Consider the following 26,426-nt stretch of genomic DNA (forward strand, 5'->3'; position numbering starts at 1 on the left):
GACAACTAGAACTTTTACTTCGTGTACCTTAATCATATATGAAATTATCTACAGACTTTCAAAAGTGCTGCAGGGGAAAGGCTGGAACTAGGATATTGGTCAGATGTTTGAACTTTCACCAATTAAAGATAACCGCCCGTGTTTCCACCTTTTTCCTATTAGAATCACCTGGGGCACTTACTAAAACTCAAATCCCTCTCTTGAAGTTTCTAAAACTCTTCTGTACCTAAAAAAACAAAAACAAAAAAAAAGAGAAAGGAGGGAAGGGAGGAAGGGAGTGAGAAAGGGAAGGAGGAAGGGAGTAAGGAATGGAATGAAGATGGAAGGGAGGCGAGAAGGAATGGAGAGGGGAGGGGAGAAGATCACCCCAGGAGATTGTTGAAAATGCAAATTCCTGGACCCTTCCCAAACCTCTCATTTGTCACGTTTGGAATGAAGCCCCCCAATTTACATTTTTTTAGAACACATACAATGCACAGGTGTGAGGGGTGTCTTCCTAGTGTCACTGTCTCAGAGGAAGGTCCCTATGTAAGTTTTCAGGCACTCTTACAAGAGAGAAGTAGGAGTTAGGAAGTTGAAGGAAAAACAACTTTAGAATTGAGGACAGAGATTAGGATAAGACCCAGGTGGAGGATTTGAGTAACCAGCAGCTAGAGAGGACCTAAGGGACAATGAGCATGCATAAGAGAAAGCAGAGAATCACCTCCTAGGAACCATCCATTGGCCGTAAAACTACCACCTTTTTGGGGGTGTAGTATTGGTAACCAATAAGAAAGTGACTTTTGAGAGTAACTGCATTGATTTGCTTTCAAGTGGTGGGGAGAATTCAGGATCATCCTTCGTGGTACTAAAAATCTGCTTGCATGTCATAGGTTGTCAGTCCTTGTCTTACGTGCTGCTAATGGGCACCTACCAACTATAAACATTCATTGATTTTTCTTTTGTGTAGTAAGAAGAAAGCATAACCTATAGATCATCTTCTGGCAGAAGATGTTATGTTTGGATCAGAAACGGGAGGCGCTGGAAGCCAGGAATCAAAAGTGAAGAAACTCTGCAAGTCCTTAGGTGAGAAGGTCACAAGGCTTATTCATTTATTTATGTAATTACATGCCCCCCACCATCACCATAAGGTTACCTAATGTGAGCGCATCACTTTTAGGCTGATAGGTACTTCACAAATGGTAGGGAAAAGGTGGAATAGGAATAAGCTGCTGGACATGGGTTTTGACGACACATTTCTACACAGGCTGCTTCAGTCAATACTTTCTGTCATCCCCTTCCTGCATTCATATCTACTTATTTCCCAGGACCCTTCTCTCTCCTCCCTAGGGCTAAAGTTAACCTGAAATATCTCACTAACATTTAAAGCTAACATTTATTGAATCCTTATTACTACTAGGCAACGAGGTCGTGTGCTGTCCTTGCAAAATTTCATTCCCCACTCAAAACAATCCAATAAAGTAATACAGTTATTATGATTCATGGTGTAGATGAAGCATCTGAGATTCTGAGAGGTTATGTAACTTATCCAAGCCCTGACAGCTAGGAAGTGGCAGAACCAAATTTTAAGCTCATGCTTTCTACTTCAGATTTCATAGTTGCTACTTTTTCTCTCAGAGGAAAAATCTTGCACCTCCTCCAGTGTACCAGAGCAGGTATCCCAACTTGGTAGACCCATTTTGAAAGGTTGTTGATAGGGTTTGGCTGTGTCCCCATCCAAATCTCATCTTGAATTGCAGTTCCCATAATCCTATCTGTCATGGAAGGGACCTAGTGGGAGGTAATTGAATCATGGGGGCCATTACCCTCATACTGCTCTTGTGACAGTGAGTTCTCATGAGATCTGATGGTTTTATAAGGGGCTTTCCTCACTTAGCTCACAACTTCTCCTTCCTGCCGCCATGTAAAGATGGATGTATTCATTTCTTCTTCTACCATAATTGTAAGTTTCGTGGGGTCTCCCCAGACCTGAGGAACTGTGAGTCAGTGAAACCTCTTTCCTATATAAATTACCCAGTCTTGAGTATTTCTTCATAGCATCGTTGAGAATGGACTAACACAGTAAACTGGCACTGGGAGTGGAGCGCTGATATAAGGATACCTGATAATGTGGAAGCAACATTGGAACTGGGTAGCAGGCAGAGGTTACAACAGTTTGAAGGGCTTAGAAGAAGACAGGAAAATGTGGGAAAGCTTGGAACTCCCTAGAGACTTGTTGAATTGTTTTGACCAAAATGCTGATAGTAATGTGGACAACGAAGTCCAGGCTGAGGTGGTCTCAGATGGAGATGAGGAACTTCTTGGAGACTAGAGCAAAGGTGACTCTTGCTGTGCTTTAGCAAAGAGACTGGAAGGATTTTACCCTGCCCTAGAGCTGTAGAACTTTGAACTTGAGAGAGATGATTTAGGTTATGCGGTGGAAGAAATTTCTAAGCAGCAAAGTATTCAAGAGGTGACAGAGCACCATGATTGTGAGTTTCCAGAGGCCTCTCCAGCACTGTGGAACTGTGAGTCAATTAAACCTCTTTCCTTTACAGATTACCCAGTCTTGTGTATTTCTTTATAGTAGCATGAGAATGGACCAATACAGTTGTCAATCTCTGGGATTTAAAAGCATTACAGCTTTTGTTATGAAATTTTTGAAAGTCAGAGAAGAGAATGGAATCACCAAAATATCACTACCCTTACTTAACTATGATTAACATATTAATGTATTTGCTTTCTGGCCTTTTCCATCTGTGTGTATATTTTCCAGTAGTACATGTATTCTTTAGTATCCTGAGAATTAAAAAATATATAGAATTTTCATGCCCAGATTTTATTTTATTTTATTTTATTGCATTTTAGGTTTTGGGGTACATGTGAAGAACATGCAAGATTGTTGCATAGGCACACACGTGGCAGCGTGATCTGCTGCCTTCCTCCCCATCACCCACATCTAGCACTTGTCCCCATGCTATCTCTCCCCAACTTCCCTCCCCCCCGCTGTCCCTCCCCTATTTCCCCCCAACAGACCCCAGTGTGTAATGCTCCCCTCCCTGTGTCCATGTGTTCTCATTGTTCAACACCCACCTATAAGTGAGAACATGGGGTGTTTGATTTTCTGCTCTTGTGTCAGTTTGCTGAGAATGATGGTTTCCAGGTTCATCCATGTCCCTACAAAGGACACAAACTCATCGTTTTTGATGGCTGCATAATATTCCATGGTGTATATGTGCCACATTTTCCCTTTCCAGTCTATCATCGATGGGCATTTGGGTTGTTTCCAGGTCTTTGCTATTGTAAACAGTGCTGCAATGAACATTAGCGTGCACGTGTCCTTATAGTAGAACGAGGATATATACCCAGTAACGGGATTGCTGGGTCAAATGGAATTTCTATTTCTAGGTCCTTGAGGAATCGCCACACTGTCTTCCACAATGGTTGAACTAATTTACACTCCCACCAACAGTGTAAAAGTGTTCCTGTTTCTCCACATCCTCTCCAGCATCTGTTGTCTCCAGATTTTTTAATGATTGCCATTCTAACTGGTGTGAGATGGTATCTCAATGTAGTTTTGATTTGTCATGCCCAGATTTTAATGACATTTAAATGATGTGAGACTTCTAGCAGTTTGAAGTTAAAGAAAGCCTAACAAATGAGGGAGTGAATGAATGCATGCTTTCATGTATGGAATATTACATGTTTGTGCTCTTGTCACATTTGATTTTGTGTGTTCAGAGTGGGGGACCGTCGTTCTAGTTTAAATTCTGTTTTCCTTGTAACACTTCATATGAACAAATAGTCTACTCTCCAAATTCAAAAGTGTGTTTTACCTGTCTTTCCAGCTGTTGCTCAGATTCACATCCCTGTTAAGCTTTTCTTGATTTCCAAGCCTGCAATGATCTTTTTCTACCCAAATTTTCTCAAGCACTTTCTGGCTATAACTCACATTTGATATTTACCATTTTCTATATTTGCTAATTATAGTACTTTTATCCTATTTTCTTATACTTCTATCAGCAATACGGAATCCAATGCTTTTCAATGTCAGTTTTTTTTTAGCACTTTAATATTCAAATCAAATTGCTATTGATCAATTTTTATAAGAATGGCTAAACTTTCTGGTGTGTCTTTCTATCCTTTCATAGGTTCCTATTACTGTAACCATGCCAGAAATGACAGAGAATGAGACGCCTACAAAAAAGCAGCACAGGTATGTATCCACAGCCCCAATATGATATACTTTGGGTAGATAAGAAGCAGAATTAGTTCCTATTTTGCTACATAGGTAGTTTTTAGAGAACTTTCATTTAGTTACCTAGGAAATTATTACTCTCCAAAAATATTTGTAGATAAATGTAGATTTACTGAAAGAGGTATATAGTTAAAAATGATCTGTCCTGGCTGGGCATGGTGGCTCATGCCTGTAATCCAGAACTTTGGGAGGCCAAGGCAGGTGGATCACCTGAGGTCAGGAGATCAAGACCAGCCTGGCCAACATGGCAAAAGCCCGTCTCTAAATACAAAAATTAGCTGGGTATGGTGGTACATCCTACATGTAGTCCCAGCTACTCAGGAGGCTGAGGCAGGAGATTTGCTTGAATCTGGGACCAGAGGTTGCAGTGAGCCGAGATCACACCATTACATTCCAGCCTGGGTGACAGAGCTAGACTCTTAGCTCAAAAAAAAAAAAAAAAAAAAATCTGTACTTTTAATTTTACTAGTAGTATAACAAGTAAGAATCACTGTCAGTAGTTAAAGTAATATATTACCAAATCTATGTTAAATGTTTTGTTTCTAATGACATTTTTACTTGCCTATCATATTAATTTTAGTATACTGTAAGTTCATTTAGGCTGTAGTCAGTTTGAATAGACATTTTATGACATAATCCATTAATGCCAATGCATATCAGCACAACATTACTTCTGTTTTTTTGTAAAACCTTTTTTTTTTCTGAATTTCTAGCACCTTTAGCAATGTTTCTGCTTAGTATTGCGTGGCTGATGCTTCTACTAATATTAAAATCACAATTCTCTTTCCTTACTGAATAGCTATTAGAGAATGCTAATGTTCCTGGTAATTGTGTATAAAAGGGAAAGTCAATGCTTTTAGTAGATTGGCTTTCAAGAAAATTTAAGAGTTTGGACAACCTAAGGTACACGAATGCAAGACAGCTCAAATGCCAGTCTGTGCATGGGTGCTGTTGTCTACCACATCTCCTTACCTAGGGGTTACAAAATTACTCTCTACTGTTGCGTTTCTCTCCTGTACACCCACACCCGTACTGGCCCAGGTGCCAGGACAAACATCAGAAATCACCTACTTGGCACATCACTTTGTGAATTTACCAGCACCTATGTTACATTTTGAAATAGTTAATTAAGCTTTTCAGTGATTGATTCATTTCCCAACCTATGACTTCTGGGTATGGAATGTAGTTACCTCCAGAAATTGTGGCTTCTAAATTTTTTTTTTTTTTTTTTGAGATGAAGTCTTGCTCTGTTGCCCAGGCTAGAGTGCGGTGGCACGATCTCGGCTCACTGCAACCTCCACCTCACAGGTTCAAGCGATTCTCCTGCCTCAGCTTCCCAAGTAGCTGGGATTAAAGGTGCCTGCCACCACACCTGGCTAATTTTTGTATTTTTAGTACAGACATGGTTTTACCACCTTGGTCAGGCTGGTCTGGAACTCCTGATCTCATGATCCACCCGCCTCAGTCTCCCAAAGTGCTGGGATTGCAGGCATGAGACATTGGCTAATTTTTGTATTTTTAGTAGAGTTGGGGTTTCACCATCTTGGCCAGGCTGGTCTTGAACTCCTGACTTCGTGATCTGCCTGCCTTGGCCTCCTAAAGTGCTGGGATTACAGGTGTGAGCCACCTGTGCCTGGCCTGTGGTTTCTAAATTTATATTGAGGTTCTCTGCCATTAAATTTTTGTACCATAACGTATATTAAGGAAATGTTTCTTCAGATTGTTTCTTATTGATGCAACAAATACAAATTCATAAAAATTATTTTTATGATTGTTAAAGTATAAAGTGGTAAAAATACTTTCTCATTATTTTCATGTTACCTTTGATCCGTACTTTTTTTTTTTTTTTTTTTTTTTTCAGAAAGAAAAACCGGGAGACACACAATGCAGGTAGAAACAATTTAAATTTTACCTGTTAGTCCTTTTTGCATTCAAAATGAAATTATACTGCAGTTGATTATACGTTTTTATGTTATAAGCATGGAATCATTATTCAGTATGTTTTAGGAAAATGTTCCTTTATTGTTTTTAATTGACAAAATACTCCCTGAGTCTCATGAAGATGGCTTGTTTCTCATCTTCTGATTCAGTCTATTTAGATAATTTAAGAGGTTATTGTATCCCTGGAGCTAGTGTTTTAAGTGATTTTACCTACCAAGGTAATCTAGTTATTATTCTCCTAGATAGTATGGAGAGTATGTATCTTTGCAGCAATTCCCGAGAGGGCTGGCTGCCTAGAGGTGTAGGTAAGAGATGAGCACCAGGCTATAGTTCCTAAAGGGTCCTGCAATGTGAACAGTCTTAAATTCAGTTCTGGAGTGCTCTATTATAGGAAAAACTGTAGAAAATAAATATTGAATTTTATTTCAGATATTGAAATTATAAGCCAAAGCCAGATAAACATTCACAAAATTACTTGTGCATACATTTGGAATTTAGCACACTGTATAGCTTCTTATTTTCCATCAGGGACTACATTCAGGTCTAAAAAATATTATTTTAGAGGCTAATTTTTTTTTTTTTTTGAGACAGTCTTGCTCTGTATCCCAGGCTAGAGTGCAATGGTACAATCTCGGCTCACTGCAACCTCCACCTCCTGGGTTCAAGTGATTCTCCTGCCTCAGCCTCCTGAGTAGCTGAGATTACAGTCGCCTGCCACTGCACCTAGCTAATTTTTGTAATTTTTAGTAGTGAGGGGGTTTCGCCACATTGGCCAGGCTGGTCTCGGACTCCTGACCTCAGGTGATCCACCCACCTTGAGCCTCCCTAAGTGCTGGGATTGGCCAGGCGTAGTGGCTCATGCCTGTAATCCCAGCACTTTGGGAGGTGGAGGTGGGTGGATCACCTGAGGTCAGGAGTCCGAGACTAGCCTGGTCAACATGGCGAAACCCCATCTCTACTAAAAACACAAAAAATTAGCTGGGCCTGGTGGTGTATGCCTGTAATCCCAGCTACTCAGGAGGCTGAGGCAGGAGAATTGCTTGAACCTGGGAGGTGGAGGATGCAGTGAGCTGAGATCATGCAACTGCCCTCCAGCCTGGGCAACAGAGCGAGACTTTGTCTCAAATTAAAAAAGAGATGTGCTTACCCTAACTTATTAAGAAAGACTAATTAGGCATCGTTAAAAAGGATGCTAGGCCAGGTGTGATGGCTTCTGCCTGTAATTTCAACACTTTGGGAGACCAAGGCAGGAGGATGTCTTGAGTCCAGGAGTTCAAAACCAGCCTGGGCAACATAGGGAGACCCTGTCTCTACAAGTAATAAAAAAAATTAGCCAGGCATGGTACTGCATGCCTATGGGTCCAGCTACTCTGGAGGCTGAGGTAGAAGGATTGTTTGAGCCTGTGAGGTCAAGGCTGTAGTGAGCTGTGATTGTGCCACTGCACTCCAGCCTGGGCAACAGAAAAAGACCTTGTCAGGAAAAAAAAAAAAAAAAAAAAAAAAGAAAAGAAAAGAAAAGAAAAAGGAAAAAAGGGTAAAGAAGGAAAAAAGGGGCTGGGAGCTGTGGCTCATGCCTATAATCCCAGCACTTTGAGAAGCCGAGGCAGGCAGATCAGGAGGTCAGGAGATTGAGACTAGCCTGGCCAACATGGTGAAACCCCATCTCTACTAAAAATACAAAAATTATTTGGGCCTGGTGGTGCGTGCCTGTAATCCCAGCTACTCCGGAGGCTGAGGCAGGAGAATTGCTTGAATCTGGGAGTTAGAGGTTGCAGTGAGCCGAGGTTGTGCCAGTGCACTCCAGCGTGGGTGACAGAGAGAGACCCTGTCTTAAAGAAAAAACAAAATGCTAACAAAAGTATTGCTTATGTAGATTTCTGTAACACTAGACTTTAAAAATGACATCTTAGACATTTTACTGATTATAGTTATTTAGAGTAGATAATATTTGATAAGCATTTCTTTCTTTTCTTTTTTTTTTTTTTTTTGAGACAGAGTCTTGTTCTTTTGCCCTGGCTGGAGAGCAGTGGTGTGATCTCAGCTCGCTGCAACCTCCATCTCCTGGGTTTCAAGCAATTCTCTTGCCTTAGCCTTCTGAGTAGCTGGGGCTACAGGCATGTGCCACCACGCCCAGCTAATTTTTGTATTTTTTGTAGAGATGGGGTTTTGCCATGTTGGCCAGGTTGGTCTCGAACTCCTGACCTAAGGTTATCCACCCTCCTTGGCCTCCCAATGTGCTGGATTTGCAGATGTGACCCACCGTTCCTGGCTATTGATAAGCATTTCTTAGGGATTTCTTTACCTAAAACTTCTTTACCCTGGTTGAATGAGGGCACTTTGACTAAGTAGTTAAGGTTTGATAAACGAATTTTCTCCCATTTAGTGGAGAGGCATAGAAAGAAGAAAATCAATGCTGGAATAAACAGAATAGGAGAGCTGATCCCATGTTCTCCTGCCCTGAAGCAGGTAAGAAGTCTGCTCATATCTTCATTCATTACTTATGAACAGATAATTCCCTAAGTTGTTTTGGTGCTTAGAATGATTATTTTTGTTCCTTTTTATTTCTGCATATGGTTCTTTTGAAGTTAATAATTTCCTTGTTTTAACTGTTCCGATGTTTCCAACAATCTTTTAGTACAGATTCTACATGGTCAAATGTACCATGAAATTTCTAGGCTCTTCAGTTTTTTCTTGATTACTAAATTAATCATATGACTATGTTTACATATATGCCACTCTATTTACCAGGCATTTTTTCATTTTTTCTGCCAATGAATGTTCTTACTCCTTTTAAATTCTTACTTAGAATCTTCCAGGGATCTTTTCAACAATTTATTCTCCATGCCCTCTTAACTTCCAGTAGTAGTTAAAATCTTAGCTTAAGGTATGACAGTGTTGTCTAATGAAGATACCTTTTGGTTTCTTCTAGTAATGAGGATAAAGTGTGCTCACTGAAAACAAAACAAAACAAAAAATTGAAACAATTTGAAAGGCATAAGAAGGTTTAAAAGGCCGGGCGCGGTGGCTCACACCTGTAATCCCAGCATTTTGGGAGGCTGAGGCGGGCGGATCACCAGGTCAAGAGATCGAGACCGTCCTGGTCAGCATGGTGAAACCCCGTCTCTACTAAAAATACAGAAAATCAGCTGGGCCTGGTGGCGCGTGCCTGTAATCCCAGCTACTCAGGAGGCTGAGGCAGGAGAATTGCCTGAACCCAGGAGGCGGAGGTTGCGGTGAGCCGAGATCGCGCCATTGCACTCCAGCCTGGGTAACATGAGTGAAACTCCGTCTCCAAAAAAAAAAAAAAAAAAAAGAAGGTTTAAAAAATAAATTGGCATCTTACTCCCAAGCAATAATCACTATTATAATGTTGTAATTAAATGAATATATGCAAAAAGTTAATATTACACAGAGCAAACAGCACTAAAAAGCGTAAAACAACAAACATTAATCTCCTACCTGCTTCCTAGCCCCAACACAGCTCCTCAGAGGCAACTATTCTCAACTGTTTCTTCTGTTTTTTTTGTTTGTTTGTTTGTTTTTTTTACTGTTATATTTCTAAATAACATATTTATGTTGCTGTATCTTAATTTTTCAATCTTAGATATTATCTATTGACTCATTATTATGTTTTTCCCCTAGCTTCTCCTTCTTTAGTCCTGCCAATATAATTATATCCAACTTTTGGTTAAATTGGTATTCAGTTTTTGTGTTTCTCAAGCTGTAAATATTATTCATGGTTGAGCCAAGGAGTGTACTATTATTATATTTCATTTATTGCTTTCGTTTTTGGGAGGAGTGAATAATTACCTCATAGTTTCCATTTGCATAATTTTTCATATAGTTGTCTTTAATTCTTCTCACACTTCTAGCCATCTCTTAGCAGAGTTTTCTTCAAGGTCAAATGTACTACGTAATTTCCATTTGCCATTTTCTTTCTTCAAGACTTTACTTCTGGAACCCTCTGTTCTCCTTTTTCATTCTCAGCCAGTTGGCCTCTTCCAGCTCTTCTGTTTTTGATTCCAGCTCTTGTATTTTTAATTTCCAAGAGTCTTTTTTTCTTAATCTCTGTTCCTTTTCCTACCGTATGTTTGTGGATACAATAATGTCTTCTCACCTCTGAATGGTATATGTAGGTTTTTTCCTGAAGTTTTTTCCGTGTATGTTTATTTCTTCTGATTTCCGTTTATCCCTGTTTTGTCTTGTTTTTCTTTTGGGGGGTTTTCCTTAAATATTTAGTTACTTGAAGCTGTTTTTTTTCATACTTGGGAATGAGGCATTAAAAAATTGATTGAATAGGTTTGTCTTTTGGTGGCCCTAAGTGTTGCCTGATTAGAAGCTATTTTAGTTTTGTTGTTCTTGCTATGGAACTAAAACATATCAGTATTTGTAGTTCTTTTCTTTTTTCTTTTCTTTTTTTTTTTTTTTAGACGGAGTTTCGCTCTTGTTACCCAGGCTGGAGTGCAATGGCGCGATCTTGGCTCACCGCAACCTCCGCCTCCTGGGTTCAAGCAATTCTCCTGCCTCAGCCTCCCGAGTAGCTGGGACTACAGGCGTGTGCCACCATGCCCAGCTAATTTTTGTATTTTTAGTAGAGACGGGGTTTCACCATATTGACCAGGATGGTCTCGATCTCTTGATCTCGTGATCCACCCGCCTCGGCCTCCCAAAGTGCTGGGATTACAAGCGTGAGCCACCGCGCCCGGCCCTGTAGTTCTTTTCTTATGTGGGATAGCTATTTTTTTTTTCTTTTCTCAGAGAAGAACCATCAGTGTCCTGCCTGGGAGTGGGACTGGTGGGAAGAGGAGTATAAGCCTAGTTGCCGTTATTCTGGGAGCTGGATAGGGGGTGGGGGGCTAGAGAGTCTTGTGAGGTAGTAGGCTGAGTTTCACTCACCCCCGTTTCCACTTAGGACCCTCGTCTTGTCCACTTCTGTGCTAAGTATCCTTGAGGCTGAAATTCTCTGGTTCAAATTTCACAGAAAATAAACTTGTCTCCTGCGGTTTGGGCAGGAAGGGAAAGTCATCCAGCTGTGTAGAATATGTGTATGGGGGCTGGGGAGGGGGTGGTTCTTATTACTGCTTTATTAGGAGTCCTTCGCCCGTACCCTCATTTAACCCCTTACCTCACCCCACCTTCTGTAGAGGCTGGTGCTTCTCAGTGTTGAGATGTCCTAGGATGTCAAAGGAGCAAATCAGCTTGCTTCTCTATGGTATCCCCTTGGAAAGGACTTACTCTTCATTTCCTTTCATTCTTCCCCATAGGATGGTCTTAGATGTCCGTATATGGTTTTTTTGAGACAGAGTCTTGCTCTGTCACCCAGGCTGGAATGCAGTGGCAAGATCTCGGCGCACTGCAACCTCTGCCTCCCAGGTTCAAGCAATTCTCTTGCCTCAACCACCTGAGTAGCTGAGATTACAGGTGCCTGCCATCATGCCAGGCTAACTTTTGTATTTTTAGTGGTGATGGGTTTTGCCATGTTGGCCAGGCTGGTCTTGAACTCTTGACCTCAAGTGATCCACCCACCTTGGCCTTTCAAAGTGCCAGGATTACAGGTGTGAACCACTGTGCCTGGCCCCATATATGTATTTCTCAGCCTTTTAAAAAATTGTGCTTCTGATTCCTTAACACAATGGCATACACGATGTCTTCTAATTTGTTTTTCTTTCTCCATATCTCAATGGAAGGTAGCTACTCAGTAAACATACATGTTTGCCCAGGAAAATCGTATTTTCCTGCTCTTGGCTTTCATCCCTGCAAGTTTCTCTGAAGAAGGGAAACCATAACCATTTAACTTCCTTGGTGTGCTAGAATGTGCAAAGGAAGTCAGTATTTGGCTGTCAGAAACAGAACCGACTAAGATTTTCTTCATAGGCTTCGGCCTCTGTCTGCAGCAGAGGGGCAGGTGGCTGGGAATTATCAGGTTCTGCCTTTGTTCAGATTATTGTTTTTAAAAAGAACAATATTATTTTTCTCTTAATAGTAAAGAGTTGCCTGGGTTTATGTATTGGGTCTCTGTTGGGACTCACTGTAAGGAACTCAGAATTATAAATTGCCAGACAAAGGACTAAATCACAGTGATTCCTACATGAAAAGAGTAGCGATAGCTAATAATATATATCCTGGAGTAGAGGTTAAATATTCATTGCAACATTCTTGATGGCTGAAGAATAAAAACCAGAAATGACTGTTAAGATATCTTAAATGTTTATCAGTAATAGACTGGTAAATGAAATAAACACAGTCATTAGAAACAATAAGTAGGGGCTGAGCATGGTGGCTCACACCTGTAATCCCACCACTTTGTGAGGCCAAGGCAGGAGGATCACCTCAGGTCAGGAGTTTGAGACCAGCCTGGCCAACATGGTGAAACCTCATCTTTACCAAAAAAAACAAAAACAAAAAAAAAATATATATATATATATATATGAAATTAGGCATGATGGCATGTGCCTATAGTTCCAGCTACTTGGGAGGCTGAGAAAGGAGAATTGCTTGAACCCGAGAGGTGGAGGTTGCAGTGGGCCGAGATTGTGCCACTGCACTCCGGCCTGGGCCACAGAACAAGACTCCATCCCAAAACAAAAAAGAAAGAAGAAGAAGGATATTTCGATACTATATGGAAGTATTGCCAAGATATATTTTTATTTTTATTTTATTTTGCTCTTTATATAATGTCTGTTTTTAAAATTATACTTAAGTTCTGGGGTACATGTGTAGAATGTGCAGGTTTGTTGCATAGGTATACCAAGATATATTTTTAAAGGTAAAGAAATACAAAAACCTTTTATCTGTTGTTTTTTTCTCTTTGGAGACAGAATCTTGCTCTGTTGCCCAGGCTGGAGAGCAGTGGCACAATCTCAATTCACTGCAACCTCCGCCTCCCAGGTTAAAGCGATTCTCGTGTCTCAGCCTGCTGAGTAGCTGGGATTACAGGTGTGTGCCACCATGTCTGGCTAATTTTTTTGTAATTTTAGTAGAGACAGGATTTTGCCATTTTGGCCAAGCTGGTCTCAAACTCCTGACCTCACGTGTCTGCTCTCCTCGGCCTCCCAAAGTGCTGGGATTATAGGTGTGAACCACCGTACCTGGCCTTGTCTGGGTTTTTAAAAAAGATATATACAGGCATGTATTGGGCATAAGAATAAAGGCATACTTTAACATAACATTTTTTTGGAAAAGCTTAGGAATACAGTGTACTGGAAGCATGATACTAAAAATCAAGTGACATTGCTTCCTTGACCTATTATTTAGAATAATTTGTAGTTGTGGTAAACAGAATAAAAAATAACATTAAAATCCAAAATCTTTACACAATTTTGAAAGCCTTGTCTGGCCTCTTCTACCACTCTTCCCATATGTACTCCACTCTAGCTCTGCTTACCTCCTTACTGTTAGCCTGGCTGAGGGCCCCTGCCCTTCTGATCCTGCTGTCTGGACTCCCTTTTCCCATGTATCTGCAGGGCCTGCTTCCTTTCACTTCCTTCCAGTTTTTGCTTAGGTTTCACCTTACTCAGGGGCCTTCTCCAACCTCCATATACAACAAATGTTCTCAGTGTCTTAGTTCAGGCTGCTACAACAAAAATACCATAGACTGCGGAGCTTAATTTCTCGCAGTTCTGGAAGCTGGGAAGTCCAAGATCAAGTGCCAGCCAATTCAATTCCTGGAGATGACCTACTTCCTAGTTATATCCTCAAGTGGCAGACCGAGAGATCATCTCTCTTTGTCTCTTCTTATAAGGCACTAATCCCATCATGAGGACTCTACATTCATGACCTAATTACCTCCCAAATACCATCACATTGGGAATAATGGTTTAGACATATGCATTTTAGGGGGCACAAACATTCAGTCCCTTGCACAGAGTAACAGAGTAACCTCCGCTATCACTCTAATCATTCTAGTCCCCTCCTTATGCTGCTTTATATTTCTTCATGGCATTCATGTGTGTGTGTGTGTGTGTGTGTGTGTGTGTGTGTGTGTGTGTGAGTATTCTTCAAGGACAGGGACTTTGTGTGTTTTATTATTATATCCCCAGTGCCTAGAACAGAGCCTGCCACATGTTAGATGCCCAATAACCAATTAATAAATGAAAAATATACAGTAGAAGCTTTTGAATATAGTACCTATTTTAAATTTTGAGAAGATACATATCATATGTATGTGATAAAGACAAATCTTTAAATTTCATCTGGCAAGTTCTTACCCTTCAGTGAAACTTGTAAACTTTTAAACTTTTCTTTGGCAGAGCAAGAATATGATCCTGGACCAAGCCTTTAAATATATAACAGAATTGAAAAGGCAAAACGATGAACTCCTGCTTAATGGAGGAAACAATGAACAAGGTAAATGTTGAAAGGTTCTTACTTTTTGTTGTTTTTTAAAATGTTCGGGTGTTTGTGTCACAGTGAAATTTGTATTAGGATACAGAAAGCTTTTTGGCCCCAAAACAATATTAAGACCCTGCATTCAGTGGGTCTGGAAGAATAGTGTTACCAATAAATTCATTTTAGTCTAACTCATTCTCCTTCACCTTTTATCTTTCAGGCATACATGGTTTTGACTTTGAACTCTTTTGTGTATTTCATGTTTGCCTAACTCATGATACTCGTAGTGCTAAATCACCTTTATTCCAATTGGACATTGCAGTTAGGGGAATCCCATAATTGGATGTAAGGGGGGAGTTCTGCTCAGTATAGCTTAAAAACAAGATCAGGAGGCCGGGCGCGGTGGCTCACGCCTGTAATCCCAGCACTTTGGGAGGCCGAGGCGGGTGGATCACGAGGTCAAGAGATCGAGACCATCCTGGTCAACACGGTGAAACCCCGTCTCTACTAAAAACTACAAAAAATTAGCTGGACGTGGTGGCGCGTGCCTGTAATCCCAGCTATTCAGGAGGCTGAGGCAGGAGAATTGCCTGAACCCAGGAGGCGGAGGTTGCGGTGAGCCGAGATCGCGCCATTGCACTCCAGCCTGGGTAACAAGAGCGAAACTCCGTCTCAAAAAAAAAAAAAAAAAAAACAAGATCAGGATATGCCTGTGTCAAGACTTAAGTGTGCATCAACAAAAAACACCAAAACATTCATTTTGTTTGTATTACTTGTAATATATGCATCAAACTGCCTGATCATTTAGTTATATTTGATTTTTAGATAAAGGTGACTTTTTAATGCCATCAAATGAATTCTCTTTTTCCATCAGCATTGAAGAGAAAATTTCCTTATGGCAGCAGAAAAAAATATTCCAGGCAAGTGTAAAGCTCAGGGTAGGCCAGTTTGCAATTGTCTTTTATTTACACCTCTGACAAGTGTAGGGAGAGAATTTCCTGCGACAACTCAGTAGGCCATCTTAAAAGGAGAAAAAAGAAAAAGGGCAGAATTGGCTGAGGTAAGGTCACTGCTGCGCTGTGTTTGTTGTAATGGTTGGGAAGGATATTAGAAAGCATACCTAAGAGGTCAGCATTCAGAATTCTCCTTGTTTACTCTTAGTTAAATATTAGCAACTTCCCCCCTCACCTAGGTTAGCTGTTGTTTATGGCCCAGGTCCTTTTGTGATGCAGTGAGATAGTTACATAAATGATACATTTTGGTAACCATTTGAGGCACTCCACAAAAGGAGAGTAAGACAGAATGATGAGTAGACTTCTTTTCTTTCTCCTTTTAGTTTTGAGACAGAGCCTTGGTCTGTCAGCCAGGCTGGAGTACAGTGGCACGATCTCAGCTCACTGCAACCTCCATCTCCTGGGCTCAAGCAGTTCTCCTGCCTCTCAGCCTCCCGAGTCGCTGGGATTACAGGCCTGTGCCACCACGCACTAATTTTTATATTTTTAGTAGAGACAGGGTTTCACCATGTTGGCCAAGCTGGTCTCAAACCCCTGACTTCAGATAATCCACCCGTCTCGGCCTCCCAAAGTGTTGGGATTACAGGAATGAGCCACTGTGCCCGGGGATGAGTAGATTTTTCTAATGAAGGCTCCTTTGATTTCAGAGCACAGAGGCTGAGGCAATCAAGTTACCTTAGGAAAAAGGAAAATTGTTGAAAAATATCAGTTGCATGGGGCTCAGAAAAAGCTGACCAGCCAGGTCAGGGGTTAGGGGCAATATCTAAGGCAGCCTAAATCTGTGTTCATTATTTCTGTCATGATCATTATTTCTCTGGTTCTTTTCCTGTGCATCTGCTCTATCCTCTGTTTTTCTCTCAGTGGCTTCCTCTGCATGCTCACTGTGCACATACCTAGTGGCCAAAGCAATGGCCTTGGACTCAGGCCCACTTAGGTTTGAGTCCCAGCTTCATTTACTCACTCAGTATCCTTTGGCCAGTTACTTAACCTCTCCAAGTCCCAGTTTCCCTAGGTTAAAATGAGGATGATCATAGTATCTGCCTGGCTGAATTTAGGCAAATTATGTAACTACTTTGAGCCTGTTTCTCATATCCAAAAGTGGTGATAATAAAATATAAATTGCCATCTCATGGTTCTTATGAGGATTAAACGAGATAATACAAGAACTTAGATTGAAGCCTAGCACATAGTAATTGCTTGATAAATGTTAGCTGTTATAGTTGTCATTGTTATTAAATGAGACAATGAATGAAATGTGCCAGGTAGTAAAGGTGCAGTAAGTGAGAACCATGATTATTATTTGGTCTATAATGATTGTCCTTTAATTTCTACTATCCATGGACACCAGTATCTTTCTTTCGTCTCTTAGTTTTACACTAAGAAAAGTGATCTGCCAGTTTCAGCTCATCTTTGTTGGAATAGAACTTTTCATTTGAGGCTCCCTCACACAGTGTTAGTCTGGAGAATGGGCTGCTTTGGAAAAGGAATGAGAATACCCTCCACTGTGGCATGGCAGATGGGGATGTGTGGGGTCACAGAGCATATACCAGCAGCTAAGTCTGCCCCATTAGTGGGACTCATAGATGAAGCAATCTACCTTAGAAAGTAGGGCTGTGATGATGCCCTCACTGCTCAGTAGCACACTTGCATTGGTCCTAACTAGCAAAGTACAGGTTCCATTGTTGATGCTTTCTTTGGTGCCCTTTGGTGCCACTTTGCTTCTTACATGTTCTATTCCTTTTTGTCTCCATTGTTTCAAAGGGTAAAATAGAAACTAGAGCCATTTATAAAAGAGACTGTCGGCTGGGCATGGTGGCTCATGCCTCTAATCCCAGCACTTTTGGAGGCCAAGGTGGGCAGATCATTTGAGGTCAGGCGTTCAAGACCAGCCTAGCCAACATGGTGAAACCCAGAATCTACTAAAAATATAAAATTAACAAGCAGTGGTGGTGTACACCTGTAGCCCCAGCTACTCGAGAGGTTGAGGCAGGAGAATTGCTTGAACCTGGGAGGTGGAGGTTGCAGTGAGCTGAGATCGTGCCACTGCACTCTGGCCTGGGCCACAGAGCAAGACTCTGTCTCAAAAAAAATAAAATAAAATAAAAAATAAAGAGGCTGTCTGTTACCATCATAGGTAATGTTAGCTGCTGCAGCATTTAAATTGCATGTTGATATTCAATGTTACTTTCCCAGCATGTTACCATGATATCAGTTTGTCTTCTTTTACCTCACCTGTGTAGCTGCCCTATTGGAAATTTTTGAATTGGGAATTTTGAGATTTCTACATTATGAGTAATTTTTCAGTTGACCTTTAAAGATTTACACTGTTTAAATGAGGGCAGAGGGATTTAACATATCATACTAAAAAGAAGAAAGAAGTTGTATTAGAAAAAGAGCTGAAGAGCCTCAGTTGAGGTATTTAGAATGCTAGAATTAGAATTCAGTAGTTTAGTACACAGTTCTTTATGAAGTTATTGTACAGGCTGACATTCACAGGTATTTTTAAATTTTTGTTTTTAACATTCTAGCTGAAGAAATAAAAAAGCTACGGAAACAACTGGAAGAAATCCAAAAAGAAAATGGCCGATATATTGAATTACTGAAAGCTAATGACATATGCTTATATGATGACCCCACAATTCACTGGAAAGGAAATCTTAAAAACTCAAAGGTCTCTGTTGTTATTCCTAGTGACCAGGTTCAAAAAAATATTATTGTTTATTCCAACGGGAATCAGCCTGGTGGAAACAGCCAGGGAACAGCTGTTCAGGGGATAACTTTTAATGTTAGTCATAATTTACAAAAGCAGACCGCCAATGTGGTGCCAGTACCAAGGACTTGCAATCTGGTGACTCCTGTGTCTATTTCTGGAGTTTACCCTTCTGAAAACAAGCCATGGCATCAGACCGCAGTTCCTGCATTGGCTACCAACCAGCCTGTTCCTCTGTGTCTTCCTGCTACCATATCTGCTCAAAGTATTCTCGAGCTTCCCACCCCTGAAAGCGAATCAAGTGTGCTTGGTGCCACTGGTGGCTCACTGATTGCCGTTTCAATTGGACCTGAGCCTCACCAACATCGTTCTTTGCACACATGTCTAAATGATCAAAATTCTTCTGAAAATAAGAATGGACAAGAGAACCCCAAGTTATTGAAGAAAATGGCTCCTTGTGCTACAAACATCCCCCTCAGCTCCTCAGCAACTGCCACTGAAGTGCATCATGGAAACAAGTCCTGCCTGAGCATACAGGACTTCAGAGGTGATGTTCAGAACACTTTTGTTGTTTCAGTTACCACCACAGTCTGCTCCCAGCCTCCTAGAACTTCAGGTGATTCTTCTCCAGTGAGCATTAGCAAGAGTGCAGACTCAACAAGTACAGCTACAGTGGTGGCTTCATCTGCCCCTGGAGTAGGGAAGGCCACCATTCCTGTAAGCACTCTTTCAGGAAACCCTTTGGACAATGGTTGGACTCTTTCTTGTTCTTTGCCTTCTTCAAGTGTTAGTGCTTCAGATTTGAAAAACATTAATAGCCTTACCCGCATTTCTTCAGCTGGAAACACACAGACAACGTGGACTACTCTGCAACTGGCGGGAAACACTATTCAGCCCTTAAGCCAGACACCATCTTCTACTGTGACTCCAGTGTTGAGTGAGTCTGGTACTAGCCACACCACAAGCAACCACAGTAGACACATGGCTACAGGCATCAACTTGAATAATTCCTTTCCAGCAGATGGGCAGCCAGTTGAGCAGGTAGTTGTAACATTGCCTTCTTGTCCATCTTTACCTATGCAGCCACTAATTGCTCAGCCACAAGTTAAATCTCAGCCTCCCAAAAATATCCTTCCACTGAATTCAGCAATGCAAGTGATTCAGATGGCTCAGCCAGTTGGGTCTGCTGTTAATGCAGCTCCAACTAATCAAAATGTTATAATTCTTCAACCACCCAGCACCACCCCATGCCCAACAGTGATGAGGGCAGAAGTTCCCAACCAAACTGTAGGTCAACAGATAGTAATCATACAGGCAGCTAATCAGAATCCTTTGCCACTCCTCTCTGCTCCACCTCCTGGCTCTGTTCGACTCCCTATCAATGGAGCCAATGCTGTAATAGGGTCTAATAATTCAGTGCAAAATGTTTCAACACCACAGACTTTTGGAGGAAAGCATCTTGTCCACATATTACCAAGACCTTCATCTTTATCAATGTCTAACTCAACACAAACTTTTTCTGTTACAATGTCAAGCCAACAGCCTCAAACCATTTCTTTAAATGGACAGCTCTTTGCTTTGCAGCCTGTGATGTCTTCATCAGGAACTACAAATCAAACCCCTATGCAGATTATTCAACCCACCACCAGCGAAGATCCAAATACCAATGTTGCCCTGAATACATTTGGTGCTTTGGCCAGCCTCAATCAAAGCATATCACAGATGGCTGGGCAAAGCTGTGTACAATTGTCTATTAGCCAGCCTGCCAACACTCAAACTGCTGCAAATAGTCAAACCACTCCAGCTAACTGTGTTTCATTAACAACAACTGCAGCACCTCCAGTAACAACAGATAGTTTAGCCACACCAGCCAGTACTTATAATCTAGTGACTACTTCCTCAGTGAACACTGTTGCTTGTTTGCCTCCTAACATGAAGTCAAAAAGGCTGAATAAGAAGCCAGGTGCCAAGAAACACTTAGCAGCAAACAAGTCAGCGTGTTCCCTGAATCCAGTTAGAGATGTGAGCAAGTTAGACTGTCCCAACACTGAAGGCTCAGCAGAGCCACCTTGTAATGATGGACTGCTGGAAAGCCTCCCTGCTGTATTACCATCTGTCTCTATGTCCCAGGCAAATAGTGTGAGTGTTTCTGCTTCACATTCTTTGGGTGTTGTAAGTTCTGAATCATTAATACCTGAGTCTGCATCCAAATCTAAGTCAGCAGAAAAGTCTAGCTCACCCTCTCAAGAATCTGTAACAAGTGAACATTTTGCAATGGCCCCAGCAAAATCCAAAGATTCTACCCCTAATCTGCAACAAGAGATGTCTCAGGATAAACCACCCAGTAGTTTAGCATTGTCAGATGCTGCCAAACCCTGCACTTCAGCCAATGTGTTGATTCCATCTCCAAGTGATCCTCACATTTTGGTTTCTCAGGTTTCTGGTTTGTCATCTACCACAAGCACTACAAGTACGGACTGTGTTTCTGAGGTAGAAATTATTGCTGAACCTTGCAGAGGTGAGCAAGATTCATCAGATACCATGCAAACCACAGGTCTCTTAAAGGGGCAAGGTCTAACTACATTGCTCTCTGATCTTGCTAAAAAAAAAAATCCTCAGAAATCCTCTCTTTCTGATCAGATGGATCATCCTGACTTTTCTTCAGAAAATCCTAAGATAGTTGATTCAAGTGTGAATTTACATCCCAAACAGGAACTCTTATTGATGAACAATGATGAGAGAGATCCTCCACAGCATCATCCCTGCCTCCCTGATCAGGAGGTTATTCATGGTTCTTTGATCACCGGTAGGCAGGCTGACTCTCCCATGTCAACCAGTTCTGGCAGTAGTCGTAGTTTCTCAGTTGCATCCATGCTTCCTGAAACAACGAGAGAAGATGTGACCAGCAATGCAACAACTAACACATGTGACAGTTGTACCTTTGTGGAGCAAACTGATATAGTAGCTCTTGCAGCAAGAGCCATTTTTGACCAGGAAAACCTTGAAAAGGGAAGCGTTGGCCTCCAGACTGATATAAGGGAAGTTGCTTCAAAGCCTTCTGAAGCATCATCGTTAGAGGGAGACCCACCTTTCAAATCACAGATACCTAAAGAAAATGGCACAGGACAGGCAGAAGCAACACCAAATGAATTTAATTCTCAGGATTCAATTGAAGCAACTATGGAGAGGCCCCTTGAAAAACCAAGTTGTTCTCTAGGAATTAAAACATCAAATGCATCTCTACAGGCTTCAAATCCTCAGCCACCAAGCATCACCAGTTTAAGCGTGAATAATCTTATCCATCAGAGCAGCATCAGCCATCCTCTGGCCAGCTGTGCAGGTTTATCTACAACTTCAGAGCAAACAACTGTGCCTGCAACGGTTAATCTAACCATTTCATCTAGCTCCTATGGCAGTCAACCTCCTGGACCATCTCTGATGACTGAATATTCCCAAGAACAGCTAAATACTATGACTAGTACCATACCAAATTCACAGATTCAGGAGCCACTCTTAAAGCCAAGTCATGAAAGCCGGAAGGATTCTGCTAAGCGTGCTGTCCAAGATGACCTTTTACTGTCTTCAGCTAAACGTCAAAAGCATTGTCAGCCAGCCCCCCTCAGGCTTGAAAGTATGTCCCTGATGAGCAGAACTCCAGACACCATTTCTGATCAAACTCAAATGATGGTCAGTCAGATCCCTCCTAATTCTTCAAACTCAGTGGTGCCTGTTAGCAACCCAGCACATGGAGATGGCCTTACACGATTATTTCCACCTGCTAACAACTTTGTAGCTCCTGCATTGAGGCAAGCTGAAGTTCAGTGTGGTCCTCAGCCCTCAGTTGCTGAGCAGCAGCAAACCCAGGCAAGTCAACATCTACAGGCCCTGCAGCAGCACGTTCCAGCTCAAGGGGTATCTCATCTTCATAGTAACCATCTTTACATAAAGCAGCAGCAGCAGCAGCAGCAGCAACAAGCAGGGCAGTTAAGAGAAAGGCATCACTTATATCAAATGCAGCATCATGTACCTCATGCAGAGAGCTCTGTCCACTCTCAGCCCCATAATGTCCACCAACAGAGGACTCTGCAGCAAGAAGTTCAGATGCAGAAAAAGAGGAACCTTGTTCAGGGCACCCAGGCCTCTCAGCTTTCTTTACAACCAAAGCACCATGGAACTGACCAATCCCGATCCAAGAGTGGCCAGCCACATCCCCACCATCAGCAGCTGCAGCAACAAATGCAGCAACACTTTGGAAGCTCCCAGACAGAGAAGAGCTGTGAAAACCCGTCAACTACCCGAAACCATCATAACCATCCCCAGAACCATCTCAATCAAGATATTATGCACCAACAGCAGGAAGTTGGAAGCAGACAGCAGGGTTCGGGGGTTTCATCTGAACATGTATCTGGGCATAATCCAATGCAGAGGCTTTTGACATCAAGAGGCTTAGAGCAGCAAATGGTGTCCCAACCAAGTATTGTAACTAGATCTTCAGACATGACCTGTACTCCACACAGGCCGGAAAGAAATAGAGTTTCAAGTTATTCTGCTGAGGCACTCATTGGCAAGACATCTTCTAATTCAGAGCAGAGAATGGGGATATCGATTCAGGGTTCCAGAGTTTCAGATCAGCTTGAAATGACAAGCTATCTTGATGTTCCCAGAAATAAGAGTTTGGCTATTCATAATATGCAGGGTCGTGTGGACCATACTGTAGCCTCAGATATTCGCCTTTCTGATTGTCAGACATTTAAACCAAGTGGAGCTAGTCAACAGCCCCAGAGTAATTTTGAAGTACAATCTTCACGAAATAATGAAATAGGTAACCCTGTATCATCATTGCGGAGTATGCAGTCCCAGGCTTTTAGAATTGGTCAAAACACTGGCCCACCACCAACTGACCGTCAGAAGAGAATACCTTACCCACCAGTTCAGAGCATCCCAACAGGAAATGGTATTCCGTCAAGGGACAGTGAAAATACTTGTCACCAAAGTTTCATGCAGAGCTTACTTGCCCCTCACCTCAGTGATCAGGTCATTGGGAGCCAGAGGTCACTCTCAGAACATCAGAGGAATGCACAGTGTGGTCCATCCTCTGCAATTGAATATAATTGTCCCCCAACTCATGAAAATGTCCATATCAGAAGAGAGAGTGAGAGTCAGAATAGGGAAAGTTGTGACATGTCTTTAGGTGCAATTAACACCAGGAACAGCACCTTGAGTATTCCTTTTTCAAGTTCCTCTTCCTCAGGAGATATTCAGGGTCGAAACACAAGCCCCAATGTTTCTGTACAAAAATCCAATCCCATGAGGATTACTGACAGTCAAGCAACCAAGGGCCACATGAACCCTCCAGTCACAACCAACATGCATGGGGTTGCAAGGCCAGCACTACCGCATCCGTCTGTGTCTCATGGAAATGCTGATCAAGGTCCTCCTGTACGTCAAGCTAATTCTTCAGTTCCCCAGAGATCAAGGCATCCCCTGCAAGATAGCAGTGGTTCCAAAATTCGTCAACCTGAAAGGAATCGTTCTGGAAACCAAAGGCAAAGTAATGTCTTTGATCCAAGTCTTCCCCATCTTCCTCTTTCTACTGGTGGCAGTATGATTCTTGGACGTCAACAGCCTGCTACAGAGAAGAGAGGAAGTATTGTTCGTTTCATGCCTGATAGCCCACAAGTACCTAATGATAATTCAGGTCCTGACCAGCATACGCTATCACAAAATTTTGGTTTTTCTTTTATTCCCGAGGGTGGCATGAATCCACCAATAAATGCTAATGCCTCTTTCATTCCACAGGTTACCCAGCCTAGTGCCACTCGAACTCCAGCCCTCATCCCGGTAGATCCGCAAAATACTCTGCCCTCCTTTTATCCTCCATACTCTCCTGCTCATCCAACACTGTCCAATGATATTTCAATCCCCTATTTTTCTAATCAGATGTTCTCAAATCCTAGCACAGAAAAGGTAAACAGTGGAAGTTTAAATAACCGTTTTGGATCAATTTTATCTCCTCCCAGACCTGTTGGCTTTGCTCAACCTAGTTTTCCTCTTCTCCCAGATATGCCACCAATGCACATGACCAACTCTCACTTATCCAATTTTAATATGACATCTTTGTTTCCAGAAATAGCTACAGCGCTTCCTGATGGTTCAGCAATGTCACCTTTGCTTACATTAGCAAATTCCTCTGCCTCTGACTCTTCCAAGCAGTCCTCAAACAGACCTGCCCATAACATAAGCCATATTTTAGGTCATGATTGCAGTTCAGCTGTTTAAATACTGATAAATGTAAGGGTAATGAGTGAGATTACAAATGTATTTGTGTGTGTATGGGCACAGACATGTACTTGAAGAGAAGGATTATGTGTGTGTGTCTTTGTATAATCAGTCTTCAGTTATCTTCTGAATCTAGGGAAGCCATGTCAGAGATGATGCAGATACTGGGTTGTCAGAAAACAAGTTATCTTTCATTTTCAACTGCATGGCGTACTTCTTTATTTTCCAAGCAGATTTACATTTCCAGGTTGATATTTCCTAAATACTAATTAGCTGGAAATTGGGGGAGATCATCTTGTCATGTGCTGGGTAATAGGAGGGAGGCCTAGATTTTTAAACTTGATTGTTGATAACTTGTAGAATATATAGTTAAGTTGCTACTGAAAAATATAGGCAGCTTGATAAAACACAGTGGCTCATAACCAAGTGCTGGCTAATGTCAGCCTCTAGAACAGCTTCTTACCTATGGTAGATGTTGAACTGACGTTGAGTTTCATGTCCATAAAGTCAAGTAGTTAGCAAATAAATGAATTGTTTAATCAGCTTTTATTCTCAAGTTTAGTTAAGATAGAGGATTCTTTCTAAATAATAATCCATAAATTATCTGAATTTTTTGTCTTGTTCTTCAAATTAGGGAGCTGCGTTATCCTTTAATGTACCAAGATCCTTTAAAGCCAAGGTTTTCCTTAGACAATTATTTAGCCTTAAAAATAGAAAGCTGGCAGGGCACGGTGGTTCATGCCTGTAATCCCAGCACTTTGGGAGGCTGATGCGGGTGGATCACCTGAGGTTGGCAGTACGAGACCGGGCTGACAAACATGGAGAGACCCTGTCTCTACTAAAAATACGAAATTAGCTGGGTGTGGTGGCTCGTGCTTGTAATCCCAACTACTCGGGAGGCTGAGGCAGGAGAATCGCTTGAACCCAGGAGGCAGAGGTTGCAGTGAGCCAAGATTGGGCCATTGCACTCCAGCCTGGGCAACAAGAGTGAAACTCCATCTCCAGCCCAAAAAAAAAAAAAAAAAAGCTAAAAATTTAGGTACATACATGTTCTCCATTTTGTGCTTGCATTTTGCATCAGGCCATAGGGTAAAAGCAGTTAGTTGTATTGTGAGGTTTTGCATGGGTTCAGTTAACAATTGATGTTTCATCAGCTGAGTTTAATTTAGTATTCTGTTTTCATTCTATTTATTTGATCTTGACATAAATTCTTTTGCATTCATTTAAATATTAGGATTGATCAGGAAATAGTGTGTTTGTAATCTACACATTTATTTGAGCCTTACTTTAAAAATATTTCTGAACAGAGATTTAAGCTCTGTCACTATTTTCATTTACTGATAGTATTTATATTTTAAATATGGCATTGTATACATGATTATCCTTCATAACAGAATTATAATGAGGATATGAATTAGTTTATTATTTTTCTTGTTGGTAGGTGTGAAATGGTGCTTTAAAAAATATATAGTCTTTATGTCTCTCTGTGTGTATGTGTATGCGTACACATATTTTAAAGTATGAACTGGCTCTTTGAAAATAGGCCTGCCATCTGAAAATGGGAAATTGAGACCTGAGACCTGCTAAAGTGTAGAAGAACTTGATATAGGTAGGGGTATTTTAAAGCCCCTCAGAAGTGTATAATACATTTAATAACCCATATTGAAATTGAAACTTAAAAAAAAAAACAAAACTAAGAAAACAAGGGTATATATTCCTTTCCTTAAACCTATGAAGCCCATTACTTTTTGTTCTTGTTATATTCTGCCGAAAGTGGGATGGGGTGGGAGAGATATATACAAATTGTTTTATCTGCTTTCTTAACAAAGTGAACTCAAGGACTAGCTTTCCTTTTCTTTTTCTTTTTCTTTTTTTTTTTTTTTTTTTTTTTTTAAATCTTTCACCCAGGCTGCAGGGT

At 41.3% G+C, this 26,426-nt stretch overlaps 1 protein-coding gene across 3 annotated transcripts in view; it reads left to right on the forward strand.

Annotated features, from left to right (window-relative positions):
- The window catches only part of USF3 (upstream transcription factor family member 3), a 58,056-nt gene extending 33,025 nt beyond the window's left edge, over positions 1–25,031 (forward strand). The window contains exons 2-7 of one of the 3 annotated variants that reach the window (XM_032299032.1): positions 950–1,065; positions 4,131–4,195; positions 6,099–6,127; positions 8,562–8,644; positions 14,428–14,524; positions 18,048–25,031. In XM_032299032.1, the coding sequence (XP_032154923.1) occupies positions 4,149–4,195; positions 6,099–6,127; positions 8,562–8,644; positions 14,428–14,524; positions 18,048–24,508 (6,717 nt within the window). In that variant the 5' untranslated portion in view covers positions 950–1,065; positions 4,131–4,148 and the 3' untranslated portion in view covers positions 24,509–25,031. The remainder of the gene's footprint in view (positions 1–949; positions 1,066–4,130; positions 4,196–6,098; positions 6,128–8,561; positions 8,645–14,427; positions 14,525–18,047) is intronic. The other 2 variants (XM_032299034.1, XM_032299033.1) reach the window with 2 other exon arrangements.
- Positions 25,032–26,426: the final 1,395 nt, after the last annotated feature.

This window comes from Sapajus apella, unplaced genomic scaffold (assembly GCF_009761245.1).
Source record: "Sapajus apella isolate SASKATOON/1434 unplaced genomic scaffold, GSC_monkey_1.0 scaffold40, whole genome shotgun sequence".
Lineage (NCBI taxonomy): Eukaryota > Metazoa > Chordata > Mammalia > Primates > Cebidae > Sapajus > Sapajus apella.